Source organism: Heterodontus francisci, chromosome 11, assembly GCF_036365525.1.
Source record: "Heterodontus francisci isolate sHetFra1 chromosome 11, sHetFra1.hap1, whole genome shotgun sequence".
Classification (NCBI taxonomy): Eukaryota; Metazoa; Chordata; class Chondrichthyes; order Heterodontiformes; family Heterodontidae; genus Heterodontus; species Heterodontus francisci.
This window is the reverse complement of record NC_090381.1, coordinates 51,824,707-51,840,128: the sequence shown is the minus strand read 5'-3', so window position 1 is coordinate 51,840,128 and position 15,422 is coordinate 51,824,707. Positions and strand designations below refer to the sequence as shown.

The window sequence follows — 15,422 nt, the reverse complement described above, 5'->3', positions numbered from 1 at the left end:
GGAGGGGAACTTGCAGGATGGTGGTGTTCCCATGTATTTGCTGCCCTTGTCCTTCTAGTTGGTAAAAGTCACGGGTTTGGAAGGTGCTGTCTAAGGAGCCTTGGTGCATTACTGCAGTGCATCTTGTAGATGGTACACACTGCTGCCACTGTGCGTCGGTGGTGGAGGGAGTGAATGTTTGTAGATGGGATGCCAATCAAGCGGGCTGCTTTGTCCTGGATGGTGTCGAGCTTCTTGAGTGTTGTTGGAGCTGCACCCATCCAGGCAAGTAGGGAGTATTCCATCACACTCCTGACTTGTGCCTTGTAGATGGTGGACAGGCTTTGGGGAGTCAGGAGGTGAGTTACTTGCCTGAGGATTCCTAGCCTCTGACCGGCTCTTGTAGCCACGGAATTTATATGGCTACTCCAGTTCAGTTTCTGGTCAATGGTAGCCCCTAGGATGTTGATAGTGGGGGATTCAGCGATGGTAATGCCGTTGAATGTCAAGGGGAGATGGTTAGATTCTCTCTTGTTGGAGATGGTCATTGTCTGGCACTTGTGTGGCTCGAATGTTACTTGCCACTTATCAGCCCAAGCCTGGATATTGTCCAGGTCTTGCTGCATTTCTACACGGACTGCTTCAGAATCTGAGGAGTCACGAATGGTGCTGAACATTGCGCAATCATCAGTGACCATCCCCACTTCTGACCTTATGATTGAAGGAAGGTCATTGATGAAGCAGCTGAAGATGGTTGGACTAGGACACTACCCTGAGGAACTCCTGTAGTGATGTCCTGGAGCTCAGATGATTGACCTCCAACAACCACAACCATCTTCCTTTGCGCTAGGTATGACTCAGCCAGCAGAGGGTTTTCCCCCTGATTCCCATTGACCTCAGTTTTGCTGGGGCTCCTTGATGCCATACTCGGTCAAATGCTGCCGTGATGTCAAGGGCAATCACTCTCAGCTCACCTCTTGAGTTCAGCTCTTTTGTCCATGTTTGAACCAAGGCTGTAATGAGGTCAGGAGCTGAGTGGCTCTGGCGGAACCCAAACTGATCGTCACTGAGCAGGTTATTGCTAAGCAAGTGCCGCTTGATGGCACTGTTGATGACACCTTCCATCACTTTACTGATAATTGAGAGTAGGCTGATGGGGCGGTAATTGGTTGGGTTGGACTTGTCCTGCTTTTTGTGTACAGGCCATACCTTGGCAATTTTCCACATTGCAGGGTAGATGCCAGTGTTGTAGCTGTACTGGAACAGCTTGGCTAGTGGCGCGGCAAGTTCTGGAGCACAGGTCTTCAGTACTATTGCCGGAATATTGTCAGGGCCCATAGCTTTTGCAGTATCCAGTGCCTTCAGTCGTTTCTTGATATCATGCGGAGTGAATCGAATTCGCTGAAGTCTGGCATCTGTGATGCTGGGGATTTCAGGAGGAGGCCGAGATGGATCATCAACTTCTGGCTGAAGATTGTTGCAAATGCTTCAGCCTTATCTTTCACACTGATGTGCTGGGCTCCCCCATCGTTGAGGATGGGGATGTTTGTGGAGCCACCTCCTCCAGTTAGTTGTTTAATTGTCCACCATCATTCACGGCTGGATGTGGCAGGACTGCACAGCTTAGATCTGAGCCGTTGGTTATGGGATCGCTTAGCTCTGTCTATCACATGATGCTTACGCAGTTTGGCACGCAGATAGTCCTGTCTTGTAGCTTCACCAGGTTGACACCTCATTTTGAGGAATGCCTGGTGCTGCACCTGGCATGCCCTCCTGCACTCTTCATTGAACCAGGGTTGGTCTCCTGGCTTGATGGTAATGGTAGAGTGGGGGATATGCCGGGCCATGAGGTTACAGATTGTGGTTGAGTACAATTCTGCTGCTGCTGATGACCCACAGCGCCTCATGGATGCCCAGTTTTGCATTTCTAGATCTGTTCAAAATCTGTCCCATTTAGCACAGTGATAATGCCACACAACACGATGGACGGTATCCTCAATGTGAAGGCGGGTCTTCGTCTCCACAAGGACTGTGCGGTGGTCACTCCTACCAATACAGTCATGGACAGAAGCATCTGCAGCAGGAAGATTGGTGAGGACGAGGTCAAGTATGTTTTTCCCTCGTGTTGGTTCCCCCACCAACTGCCGCAGACCCAGTCTAGCAGCTATGTCCTTTAGGACTTGGCCAGCTCGGTCAGTATTGGTGCTACCGAACCACTCTTGGTGATGGACATTGAAGTCCCCCACCCAGAGTACATTTTGTGCCCTTACCACCCTCAGTGCTTCCTCCAAGTGGTGTTCAACATGGAGGAGTACTGAGTCATCAGCTGAGGGACAGCGGTAGGTGGTAATCAGTAGGAGGTTACCTTGCCCATATTTGACCTGATGCCTTGAGACTTCATGGGGTCCGGAGTCAATGTTGAGGACTCCTAGGGCAACTTCCTCCCTACTGTATACCATTGTGCCACCACCTCTGCTGGGTCTGTCCTGCTGGTGGGACAGGACATACCCAGGGATGGTGATGGCAGTGTCTGGGACATTGTCTGTAAGGTATGATTCCGTGAGTATGACTATGTCAGACTGTTGCTTGACTAGTCTGTGGGACAGCTCTCCCAACTTCGGCACAAGCCCCCAGATGTTAGTAAGGAGGACTTTGCAGGGTCGACAGGGCTGGGTTTACTGTTGTCGTTTCCGGTGCATAGGTCGATGCCGGATGGTCCGTCTGGTTTCATTCCTTTTTATTGACTTCGTAGCGGTTAGGTACAACTGAATGGCTTGCTAGGCCATTTCAGAGGGCATGTAAGAGTTAACCACATTGCTGTGGGTCTGGAGCCACATGTAGGCCAGACCAGGTAACGACAGCAGATTTCCTTCTGAAAGGACATTAGTGAACCTTATGGGTTTTTACAACAATCGACAATGGTTTCATGGCCATCATTAGGCTAGTTTTTAATTCCAGATTTATTAATTAAATTCAAATGCCACCTTCTGCTGTGGTGGGATTCAAACCCATGTCCCCAGAGAAATACCCTGGGTCTCTGGGTTACTAAAATAAAAGCAAAATACTGCGGATGCTGGAAACCTGAAATAAAAACAAGAAATGCTGGAACCACTCAGCAGGTCTGGCAGCATCTGTGAACAAAGAAGCAGAGTTAACGTTTCAGGTCAGTGACCCTTCTTCGGAACTGACAAATATTAGAAAAGTCACAGGTTATAAGCAAGTGAGGTGGGGGTGGGGCAAGAGATAACCTCCTTTGTTAACTGGAGGTGCTCTGATTTTCATTCTACAATCTATGTTTTATGCAGTTTGTTTTCAAGGCTGAAGTTTCTGAACTGAAGCAGCAAACCATTCATGAAGAGCTCTTAAAAGGCATAACCAAAGTTCTGACATCTCCTGATGCCACAGATGTTAAACGTTTGCTAAAGGTAAGTCTTGAACTTTGACAAATAATTTTCCTGTCAATGTATTTGAGTCAACATAATTTCAATATATTCAAATATAAGCCACAGAACAATAGCGTTAATAGTAGGTTGACTAGCATCTAAGATTCAAGCCCATTTAGCACAAGGTGGTTATCAGATATTAATAAAGTATTAGATGCATCGTGCGAGTATTTGAATACAATTACATCGAGGGCAAACGTATAACATTAAATTTGCTTGAAGCAAATTTAACAATTAAAGGATTTTTTCTTCGGAGAGCTGTGGATATGTAGAATAAACATTCAACAAAATCAATTATTAATAAATAGAAGAACTCCTTCAAAGGGGAGTTGGATAAATGCCTCTTTAGGAATGGAATTGAAGTTTGTTAGGAAATGAGATGATCTGTAGAATATAGCTGTTTCTGTTGCTGCTGATTACTCATCCTCAGGATGCAACTGGCAAGATTAAAATAGTATGGATTGTGAAGTTGGACATGTTGCTTTATTACATTTCAGAGTTTGGGAGAAATTTTCATAAGGTGTTACTTTCTGCAAGTTTTCTCTAATTTTCATTACTACAGAAAATTGAGTGATTGAATACATTGCATCAGTTGTGAAGCGAACAAACTTAATGGCCCAAAACTATCTTATTCCTTAATTTAGTATAATCCTTCAAATAAAGAGTTGAGCATTCTTCTTACAGCATGCATATATTTTTTCTGCAAATAACAGTTTCACTGCCCCAGCCCATTAAAATTAAATCAAACAGCTCAAAATTTTGCCATTAACTTAAGCATCCCTTTGTGGGATCTGTTCTCTTTCAATAGTTTTAATAGTTTTGTTCAAAGTGAGTGCTATGCCTTTATTGTATTGGTTTGGAGGAGTCACTGATGTTTGTCAGTATGAGAGGAGCAGAATTAACTGACAGTAAAGGGGGTGATTAATCCAGTTTCATTTCAGCTAAATTATGTACATCTCCTTTCCAACGATGGCCTCAACAGCTCCTCACAGCTTTAATGCTGTGCTTCATTGTTGCTCGTTATCAAGCAAAAATAGTCACTTGAAAGTCAACAGACTTATGATCAGGCCATAAGTACTGTTAATCAAATTTAATATTATTGCAGTTATGGATTCCCTGCTTCCTTGGCAATAAAATATGTGAATTTTTCTTCTTTGTTATTTGTTTCCAAAGTCATGTACTCAGTCAGATAGTGTAAGGAACTGCTGATGATAGAAGTTAAGTTAGCGTCTTGCCAAGTTTCTTGCTTCCACCCTGAAATTTTGCCATCTCACAGATTGTTTGTTTTTATAGTTCTGGCTGTTATTCAGATTTCTAATGATCTAACTATTGTTTTACAGCATTCATGGTTCTTCTTTGAAATTATTACAAAGTCAATGGTGCAGTATTTGGTTGATGATGACAAAAAGCTGCAGGTAGGACTATGTGGGGGAAAAGCACGGAAGCCATCAGTTGCAAAAGAATATTTAAAAGTACCATGTCACATTTGAATAAATTGCACAAAAAATATTGTAAAACTACTCATGAGACCTAACTCTGATGTCACAAACTTTCCCATTCCAACATTGTTTTCCTTGGCCCAAGGATAAGCTCCAATATAGCTAGCAGAGAAGTTCAAACCTCTGTAAATTTAACCATTAATCAGGAGAAATAATTTAATGTAACTTCAAATATTTAAAACTTACTAAATATGAAGTCTTAGTAGATTTTATGTCTAGATGATATGAGAAATCATTATATTGCAATTCATTGTTTTTCTCTAAAATGCATAGCTACAGCGTACTGAGAGGTTTCCATCGTCCTATCATAGTGCAATGGAAATGCTGGTGGAAACTTTGGGAGACCTAATTTACAGAAAATTCAAAGAAGCAGAAGAGGAAACCAAGGAAGCAAACCATTACCTTGCCAAGTTTGTGAAGGTACATTTTTTCTCAGTCTGAAAATGCATCGCCAGGCCAAATTCTGACCTGTATTCCATGTGTTTGGAATGCAAGGGGAAGAGTAGATGGTGGGTGGGAGCAGGAGAAATGCTTTCCCTTTTTAGAATTGTAGACTTTTGCAAAATGAAAGTCTTGGTTCCTTCTCCTAGTCTCATACCCATTTTAATTTTTCTTTTCAAGCCATTATCCATTTCCTTTTTGAAAGGTATTCCACCATTGTTTCTGGCAGGGCATTTTGGCCTTAATTCAGGCTGCCTATTTCAGTGCACATATGGGATGCAGGGAAAAATCCATGTGGCTGAATGGTAAGGCCCAAGATGCACCCAGTATTGGGCCTCTACCATAATTTCCATCAAGCTGGGTAGCAGCAACAGGTAGCTCATTCATTGATCAGTAGTCTGTTTTGCACCCTTTTAGCCAACTTCTTCTCCATGCTACCACTTTCCCTTTTATACCAAGTGGTTTAATTTTATCAACAAACCTCCTATGCGACACAATTTGAAAATCCATGTACACATGATTGATTACATTTCTTTATCAATTCTCAAGTTACTCAAATTTGTCAGACAATTGGCTTTTAAAAAATTCATGCTGGATGTCCTTAGTTAACGCATGCCTTTTTAAGTGAGAATTAATTTATCTATAATATGGCCTTTGGAGGCTTACCCTCTGCTACGTTTAGTTTGACTGGTCTACATTTCACCCGTCTATGAGCAGATGTGTTATATTGCTGAACTCCAATCCTCAGGCAAGCGTTCATGTCCAACATCCACAGTTTAACAAAGGATCCACACACCCAAAACATTGACGTGTTTGTTATCTCTGCAGATTCTGCCTGATCTGCTAAGTGTTTCCACTATTTTCTGTTTTTTGTTTCTAATTTCTTTCTTGTCCCACATTTCATGTTTTGAGAACACGTTATTAGTCAGTGATATAAAACTTGAATGATAAGTTTCGCAAATAGCCAAATAAGGATGTAAAGTCTACTCAAAATCCAGTTTAAAAGTTTTAAAGATACTGCAAAACTCTTGCTTTATTGGCATTTGAAGCATTAACACAATGTTGTGCTTTTGGTTTTTACAGCGATGTTTTACCTTTATGGACAGAGGATTTATATTAAAATTGATTGGCAGTTACATGAATATCTTCAATGCTGGAGAGCATAAGGTAATTTTCACAAACGTTAAACAGTAGAAAATCAAGCAAAACTTAACAATAATCTCTAGCATAATTCCATAATATGTAATTATAATGGGCCCACTGCTTTCTGTGTCCCGCCTCCTTCCCATGCCCACCACTGCTAATTAGGAGAGGCAGTGGTGCAACGGTAATGTCACTGGACCAGCAATCCAGAGGCCCAGGCTAATGCTCTGGGCACATGGTTTCAAATCCCACCATGGCAGTCAGTGGAATTTAAATTAAGCTAGTCTCAGTAATGGTCACTATGAACCCATTGTCAATTGTCGTAAAAACTCATTTAGGGAAGGAAATCTGCTGTCCTCACCTGATCTGGCCTTTATGTGACTCCAGATCCACAGTAATGTGGTTGACTCTTAACTGCCCTCTGAAATGACTGAGCAAGCCATTCAGTTGTACCAAACCACGAGAGAAAAGCTTAAAAGGAATGAAACCGGATGGATCACCCGGCATTGACCTAGGCACCAGAAACGACAATGGCATTCCCAGCCCTGTCGACCATGCAAAGTCCTCCTTACTAACATCTGGGGATTTGTGCCAAAATTGGGAGAGCTGTCCCACTGACTAGTCAAGCAAAAGACTGACATAGTCATACTCATGGAATCATACCTTACAATGTCCCAGACACTACCATCACCGTCCCTGGGTATGTCCTGTCCCACCAGCAGAACAGACACAGCAGAGATGGTGGCAGAGTGTTATACAGTTGGGAGGGAGTTGCCCTGCGAGTCCTCAACATTGACTCCAGACCCCCATGAAGTCTCATGGCAGCAGGTCAAACTTGGGCAAGGAAACCTCCTGATTATCACCGACTTTAGGTGATGCATTTTGGGAGGACTAACAAGGCAAAGGAATATACAATGGGTGGTAGGACCCCAGGAAGTACAGATTGTCAGAGGGACCATGGTGCACTTGTCCATAGATCACCGAAGGCAGCAGCACAGGTAGATAAGATGTTTAGGAAGGCATATGGGATACTTGCCTTTATTAGCCGAGGAAGAGAATGTAAGAGCAGGGAGGTTATGATGGAGCTGTGTAAAACGCGAGTTAGGCTACAGCTGGAGTACTGTGTACAGTTCTGGTCACCACACTCTAGGAAGGATGTGATTGCACTGGAGAGGATGCAGAGGAGATTCACCAGGATGTTGCCTGGGCTGGAGCATTTCAGCGATGAAGAGAGACTGGATAGGCTAGGGATGTTCTCCTTAGAGCAGAGAAGGCTGAAGGGGGACCTGACTGAAGTATACAAAATTATGAGGGGCATTGATAGGATAGATAGTAAGAAACTGTTTCCCTTAACGGAGGGGTCAATAACCAGGGGGCATAGATTTAAGGTAAGGGGCAGGAGGTTTAGAGTGGATTTGAGGAAAAAAATTTCACCCAGATGGTGGTTGGAATCTGGAACCCTGAAGGGGTAGTAAGAGGCAGTAACCCTCACAACATTTAAGAAGTATTTAGATGAGCACTTGAAATGCCACAGCAGACAAGGCTATGGGCCAAGTGCTGGAAAATGGGATTTGAATAGATAGGTGCTTCATGGCCGGCACAGACTTGATGGGCCAAAGAGCCTGTTTCTGTGCTGTATAACACTATGATTCGATGACTGCCCTCCCCTCGGCTTATGAATCAGTACACCTCCATGTTGAACACCACGTGAAGAAACACTGAGGGTGGCAAGAGCACAGAATGTACTCTGGATGGGGGACTTCAATGTCCATCACCAAGAGTGGCTCAGTAGCACCGCTACTGACCGAGCTGGCTGAGTATTAAAGGACATAGCTGCTAGACTGTGGCAGATGGTGAGGGAACCAACAAGAGGGAAAAGTCTACTTTTTCTCATCCTCACCAATCCACCTGTTGCAGATGAATCTGTCCATGACAGTATTGGTAGGTGTGACCACTGCACAGTCCTTATGGGGCGAAGTCCCGTTTTCACATTGAGGATAACCTCCATTGTGTTGTGTGACACTACCACCATGCTCAATGGGATAAATTTCAAACAGCTCTAGCAATGCAAAACTGGGCATCCATGAGCCGCTGTGGGCCATCAGCAGCAGCAGAATTGTCTTCAACCACAATCCGTAACCTCATAGCCTGACAAATCCCCCACTCTACCATTACCATCAAGTCAGGGGACCAACCCTGGTTCAATGAAAAGTGTAGGAGGGCATGCCAGGAGCAGCACCAGGCATACCTCAAAATGAGGTGTCAACCTGGTGAAGCTACAAACCAGGACTACTTGCATGCCAAACTGCATAAGCGCAGCACATCAGTGCTAAAGATAAGGCTGAAGCATTTGCAACAATCTTCAGTCAGAAGGGCTGAGTTGATCATCCATCTCATCCTCCTCCTGAAGTCCCCAGCATTACAGATGTCATACTTCAGTCAATTTGATTCACTCAGTGTGATATCAAGAAATGACTTCAGGCACTGGATACTGCAAAGGTTATGGGCCCTGACAATATTCCGGCAATAGTACTGAAGACCTGTGCTCCAGAACTTGCTGCACCCCTAGCCAAGCTGTTCCAGTACAGCTACAAAACTGGCATCTATTTGGCAATGTGGAAAATTGCCCAGGTATGCCCTGTCCATAGAAAGCAGGACAGGTCCAACCCAGCCAATTACCGCCCCATCAGTCTACTCTCAATCATCAGTAAAGTGATGGAAGGTATCATCAACAGTGCTATCAAGCGGCACTTGCTCAGCAATAACCTGCTCAGTGATGCTCAGTTTGTGTTACACCAGGGCCACTCAGCTCCTGACCTCATTACAGCCTTGGTTCAAACATGGACAAAAGAGCTGAACTCAAGAGGTGAACAAAGAACAGTACAGTACAAGAACAGGCCATTCGGCCCTCCAAGCCTGCGCCGATCATGATGCCTGTCTAAACTAAAATCTTCTGCACTTCCGGGGTCCGTATCCCTCTATTCCCATCCTATTCATGTATTTGTCAAGATGCCTCTTAAACGTCGCTATCGTAGCTGCTTCCACCACTTCCCCCGGCAGCAAATTCCAGGCATTCACCACCCTCTGTGTAAAAAAACTTGCCTCGCACATCCCCTCTAAACTTTGGCCCTCACACCTTAAACCTATGTTCCCTGGTAACTGACTCTTCCACCCTGGGAAAAAGCTTCTGACTATCCACCCTGTCCATGCCACTCATAACTTTGTAAACCTCTATCAGGTCGCCCCTCCACCTCCGTCGTTCCAGTGAAAACAATCCGAATTTATCCAACCGCTCCTCATAGCTAATACCCTCCAGACCAGGCAACATCCTGGTAAACCTCTTCTGTACCCTCTCCAAAGCCTCCACATCCTTCTGGTAGTGTGGTGACCCAAATTGTACGCAATATTCCAAGTGTGGCCTAACTAAGGTCCTGTACAGCTGCAGCATGACTTGCCAATTTTTATACTCAATGCCCCGACGGATGAAGGCAAGCATGCCGTATGCCTTCTTGATTACCTTATCCACCTGCGTTGCCGCTTTCAGTGATCTGTGGACCTGTACACCCAGATCTCCCTGCCTGTCAATACTCCTAAGGGTTCTGCCATTTACTGTATACTTCCCACCTGTATTAGACCTTCCAAAATGCATTACCTCACATTTGTCCAGATTAAACTCCATCTGCCATTTCTCTGCCCAAGTCTCCAACCATTCTATAACCTGCTGTATCCTCTGACAATCCTCATCACTATCTGCAACTCCACCAATCTTTGTGATGTTGCAAACTTACTAATCAGACCAGCTACATTTTCCTCCAAATCATTTATATATACTACAAACAGCAAAGGTCCCAACACTGATCCCTGCGGAACACCACTAGTCACAGCCCTGCATTCAGAAAAGCACCCTTCCACTGCTACCCTCTGTCTTCTATGACCGAGCCAGTTCTGTATCCATCTTGTCAGCTCACCTCTGATCCCGTGTGAGGTGCGAGTGACTGCCATTGACAGCAAGTATGGCATCAAGGAGCCCCAGCATAACTGGAGTCAGTGGGAATCAGGGGGTAAAATCTCCTCTGGTTGGAGTCATACCTAGCGCAAAGGAAGATGGTTGTGGTTGTTGGAGGTCAATTCTCTCAGCCCCAGGACATCATTGCAGGAGTTCCTCAGGGTAGTGTCCTAGGCCCAACCATCTTCAGCTGCTTCATCAATAACCTTCCTTCAATCATAAGGTCAGAAGTGGGGAAGTGGGGACAACATCCAGGCTTGGGCTGATAAGTGGCAAGTTACATTCATGTCATACAAATGCTAAACAATGATGATCTCCAACAAGGGAGAATCTAACCATCTCCCCTTGATGTTCAATGGCATTACTGTCACTGAATCCCCCATTATCAACATCCTGGGGGTTACCATTGACCAGAAACTGAACTGGACCAGCCATATAAGGACCATGGTCAGAGGCTGGGAATTCTGCAGTGAGTAACTCACCTACTGACTCTCCAAAGTTTGTCCCTGATCTACAAGGTACAAGTCAGGAATGTGATGGAATACTCTCCACTTTCCTGGATGAGTGCAGCTCCAACAACACTCAAGAAGCTGAACACATTCCAGGACAAAGCAGCTCGCTTGATTCGCACCCCATCCACCACTTTAAATATTCACTCCCTCCACCACCGATGCACAGTGGCAGCAGTGTGTACCATCTACAAGATGCACTGCAGCAACTCACCAAGTCTCCTTAGACAGCACCTTTCAAACCCACAATCTCTACCACCTAGAAGGACAAGGGCAGCAAACGCATGGGAACACCACCAGCTGTGAGTTCTCCTCCAAGTTACACACCCTCCTGACTTGGAACTATATCACTGTTCCTTTACTGTTGCTGGGTCAAAATCCTGGAACTCTCTTCCTAACAGCACTGTGGGTGTACCGACATCCCCAGAGGACTGCAGCAGTTCAAGAAGGTGGCTCCCCACCACCTTCTCAGTCGCAATTAGGGATGGGCAATAAATGCTAGCCATACCCACATCGCAAGAAAGAATAAAAAAAGGACAAGCGCAACTCTGGACCAATTAAGTGATATTTTTAATTGAAATCATAATGCATAAGTGTTGCTAACACGGTGCGGGGTTGGGAACCAGAAATGAACACCATGTCTGGGTCCTGACCTGGAATTGAAATGCCACCCAAGGTTTTAGGTCGATGACCAGATGAAGGATGAGCTAACAAAAGGTTATTGACCTGAAACATGAACTCTGTTCCTCTCTACACACATACTGCTAGACCTGCTGAGTATTTCCAACATTTTCTGTTGTTGTTTCAGATTTCCAACATCCACTGTATTTTGCTTTTGTACAAATGCAAGTTAATTGTCTTATGTACTTTCGATGTTTACTTGGATTTTCTCATTAGCTTACCAATACACAGGCAATTTAGGGTAGATTTTCAATTTATCACTGGGGCATAAAACCAGAATAATAGATAGACCACTGTAGTATCAGGACCTAAAAGGGTTAATGTTGAAGACAGTGGGAGCAACCCCTCCCACTGTAATGATGATGATCTAACAGTCACATGGTAATGGGCTTTGGATGAAGAGAGTAGCAGCACGAAGGATGCTAGCTGGAGAGGCTTGAGGAGAGTGTAAATAGAAATGTGTACATAATAAAAGAGTTCTTAGTTAACCTCATCCAGACTTTCTCAAGAACGCCCTAACTGCGCTGTATTACTACAACAACAACAAACAACAACATCTATTATAGAGAAAACCTAATTTTATGGAAATGAAAACCATACAGAATCTATAATGAGAAGTTGATCTGCAATGCTGGTTTTACACCTGAGCAACAACTTGAAAATCTAGCTCATGGAATCATTTTTTTTTAAACATGTATCTCTTTCATTTGGGTGCAAGCAAGGAAACACCAAAATGGAGTGAAAAAATGCTGTATTATATAGAAAAATCTGATTATGATCTGGCACCTCTGAATATGTTTGTAACTTTATATATATATCGAATGCTGAGAAAAGTTGTGTACTATTCTAGAGAAAAAGGCTTTAGTACTCGTTGGCCCATTAAAGTGAATAAGTGGAACATCATGGGCTGGTGAATGCAAAATTAGGAAATCTCAACTGAAATGTCGGCTGTGAAATAAAATCATGTTTATTACTTTCTAATTTCAGACTCTGTTTGAATACAAGTTTGACTTTCTTCAGGAAATTTGCAACCATGAGCACTTCATTCCCCTCAACCTGCCGATGCTGTTTTTGAAGGATAGATCAGGAAAAGAAGGTAAACTAACTTTTTTCATTTCATGATTGTGGAGTTGGGGGTGGGGAGAGGTTGTATACGAGAGATGGGGGGCAGTGGGGGGGAGAAGGGGCCATGAATCTTCTGGGTACCCAGGATCCCAAGAATTCCTACTGATTAGTTTGAAGTTGTTAAAGTTTTGCTGTACCTTTGCTATGTGGATGGCAACTGCGAGCAATATGTCTTTCACAATTTTTTGGTTGGGACTAGCAGCAGCACGTCGGAAAATAGGTGAGATGAGTTAAAATGGTATTCTTTCAGCTCTGTGGAGCAGGTTTCAAATTATTTCTAAACAGATAGAATGAAAGACTACTCTCTGGGATTTAAGAGTATGATGTAAAAATTATTATCAGTATCAAGCACTTCCAGATCAGATATATAATTGGTCAGATATATAAAAACACTCCCTCACTTCAGCAGCACACGTACCTTTGTCCAACTTTAACATTGTCATCTCAATGTAGTACCTAATTTGTGTGATTCCATAGTACATAATTGTGCCTAATTTGACAAAAATCACCAACCTCACTCAGAAGGCCACAAGAATGACCAGTGTGAGAATTAGTGAAAAAAATCACATTGTTAAAGTTGGTGCTTAAGATATACTTAGTGCTGAGTTAAGGGAGCATTATTATGTATCTAGTGAATGCTATGGCTAACCTTACAGTGTTTGATAATCATAATCAACAGCAAGAATGGAATAGTGCTATATTTCCAGCACCAATATTGCTTACCTTTCAGCAGAAAATATCAATTGCTAGGTTTGTATATGGGGATTTTAGATGCAATCATGTATTTGTAATTCTTCAGATGAGTTTGCATACATACATTTGTATCCAACAGTCATTCCTAACAGTCAAGGAAACAGTATTGATAGATAAACAATTTATGCAGCTTGCCATTTTTTGTTTTCTCCTCTGTGATTCCCATTTCATGTTAATCAGAGGAAGTCAAACCTTCTCAAGGCACTGATGAGGTCATTGCCATGGATAGATAAGCATAGTCTTAACTTTGTAACATTTCTAAACTAAATATGGCCCCATTATAACTAGCAGTGCAGAAGTTGACAAGCATTTAATAGTAGTAATAGTTTAATAGCAAATAGAAACATAGAAAAATAGGAGCAGGAGTAGGCCATTCGGCCCTTTGAGCCTGCTCCGCCATTCAATATGATCATGGCTGATCATGCAAACTCAGTACCCTGTTCCCGCTTTCTCCCCATATCCCTTGCTCCCTTTAGCCCTAAGAACTATATCTAACTCTTTCTTGAATATATTTAACGATTTGGCCTCAACTGCTTTCCGTAGTAGCACAGGTTCACCACTCTCTGGGTGAAGAAATCTCTCCTCATCTCAGTCCTAAATGGCTTACCCCTTATCCTTAGATTGTGACCCCTGGTCCTGGACTCCCCCTCCATCGGGAACATCCTTCCTGCATCTAGTCTGTCCAGTCCTGCTAGAATTTTGTAGGTTTCTATGAGATTCACTCTCATTCTTCTAAACTCCAGCGAATACAAGTCTAATCAACCCAATCTCTCTGCATACGTCAGTCCTGCCATCACAGGAATCAGTCTGGTGAACCTTCGCTGCACTCCCTCCATAGCAAGAACGTCCTTCCTCAGATAAGGAGACCAAAACTGCACACAATACTTCAGATGTGGTCTCACAAGGGCTTGTATAATTGCAGCAAAATATCCTTGCTCCTGTACTCGAATCCTCTCGCTATGAAGACCAACATACCATTTGCCGCCTTTTCTGCCTGCTGCACCTGCATGCTTACTTTCAGCAACTGGTGCACAAGGACATCCAGATCTTGCTGCACCTCCCCCTTTCCCAATCTATCACCATTCAGATAATAATCTGCCTTTCTGTTTTTGCCACCAAAGTGGATAACCTCACATTTAGCCACGTTATACTGCATCTGCCATATATTTGCCCATTCACTCAACCTGTCCAAATCACACTGGAGCTTCTCTGCATCCTCCTCACAGCTCACACTCACACCCAGCTTTGTGTCATCTGCAAACTTGGATATATTACATTTAGTTCCCTCATCTATATCATGAATATATATTGTGAATAGCTGGGGTCCTAGCACTGATCCCTGCGGTACCCTACTAGTCACTGCCTGCCACTCAGAAAAAGACCCGTTTATTCCTACTCTTTGTTTCCTGTCTGCCAGCCAATTCGCTATCCATTTCAGTACCTTACCCCCAATCACATGTGCTTTAATTTTGCACATTAATCTCTTATGTGGAACCTTATTGAAAGCCTTCTGAAAGTCCAAATACACCGCACCCACTGGTTCTCCCTTATCTATTCTACTAGTTACATCCTCAAAAAATTCCAGTAGATTTGTCAAGCATGATTTCCCTTTCGTAAATCCATGTTGACTTTGTCTAATCCTGTCATTGTTTTCCAAATGCTTTGCTATTGCATCTTTTATAATGGACTCTAGCGTTTTCCCCACTACTGATGTCAGGCTAACAGGTCTATAATTCCCTGTTTTCTCTCTGCCTCCTTTTTTAAATAGTGGGGTTCCATTCGCTACCCTCCAATCCATTGGAACTGTTCCAGAGTCTAAAGAATATTGAAAAATGACCAGCGA

The 15,422-nt window shown here is 43.5% G+C and overlaps 1 protein-coding gene across 6 annotated transcripts in view; it reads left to right on the top strand.

Annotated features, from left to right (window-relative positions):
- Nucleotides 1-15,422, top strand: part of dock10 (dedicator of cytokinesis 10) — a 382,664-nt gene that overhangs the window by 273,566 nt on the left and 93,676 nt on the right. For all 6 annotated transcript variants that reach the window (XM_068042143.1, XM_068042145.1, XM_068042146.1 and 3 more), the window contains 5 exons: nt 3,285-3,404; nt 4,763-4,837; nt 5,195-5,341; nt 6,446-6,529; nt 12,689-12,797. In XM_068042143.1, coding sequence (XP_067898244.1) covers nt 3,285-3,404; nt 4,763-4,837; nt 5,195-5,341; nt 6,446-6,529; nt 12,689-12,797 — 535 coding nt within the window. The remainder of the gene's footprint in view (nt 1-3,284; nt 3,405-4,762; nt 4,838-5,194; nt 5,342-6,445; nt 6,530-12,688; nt 12,798-15,422) is intronic.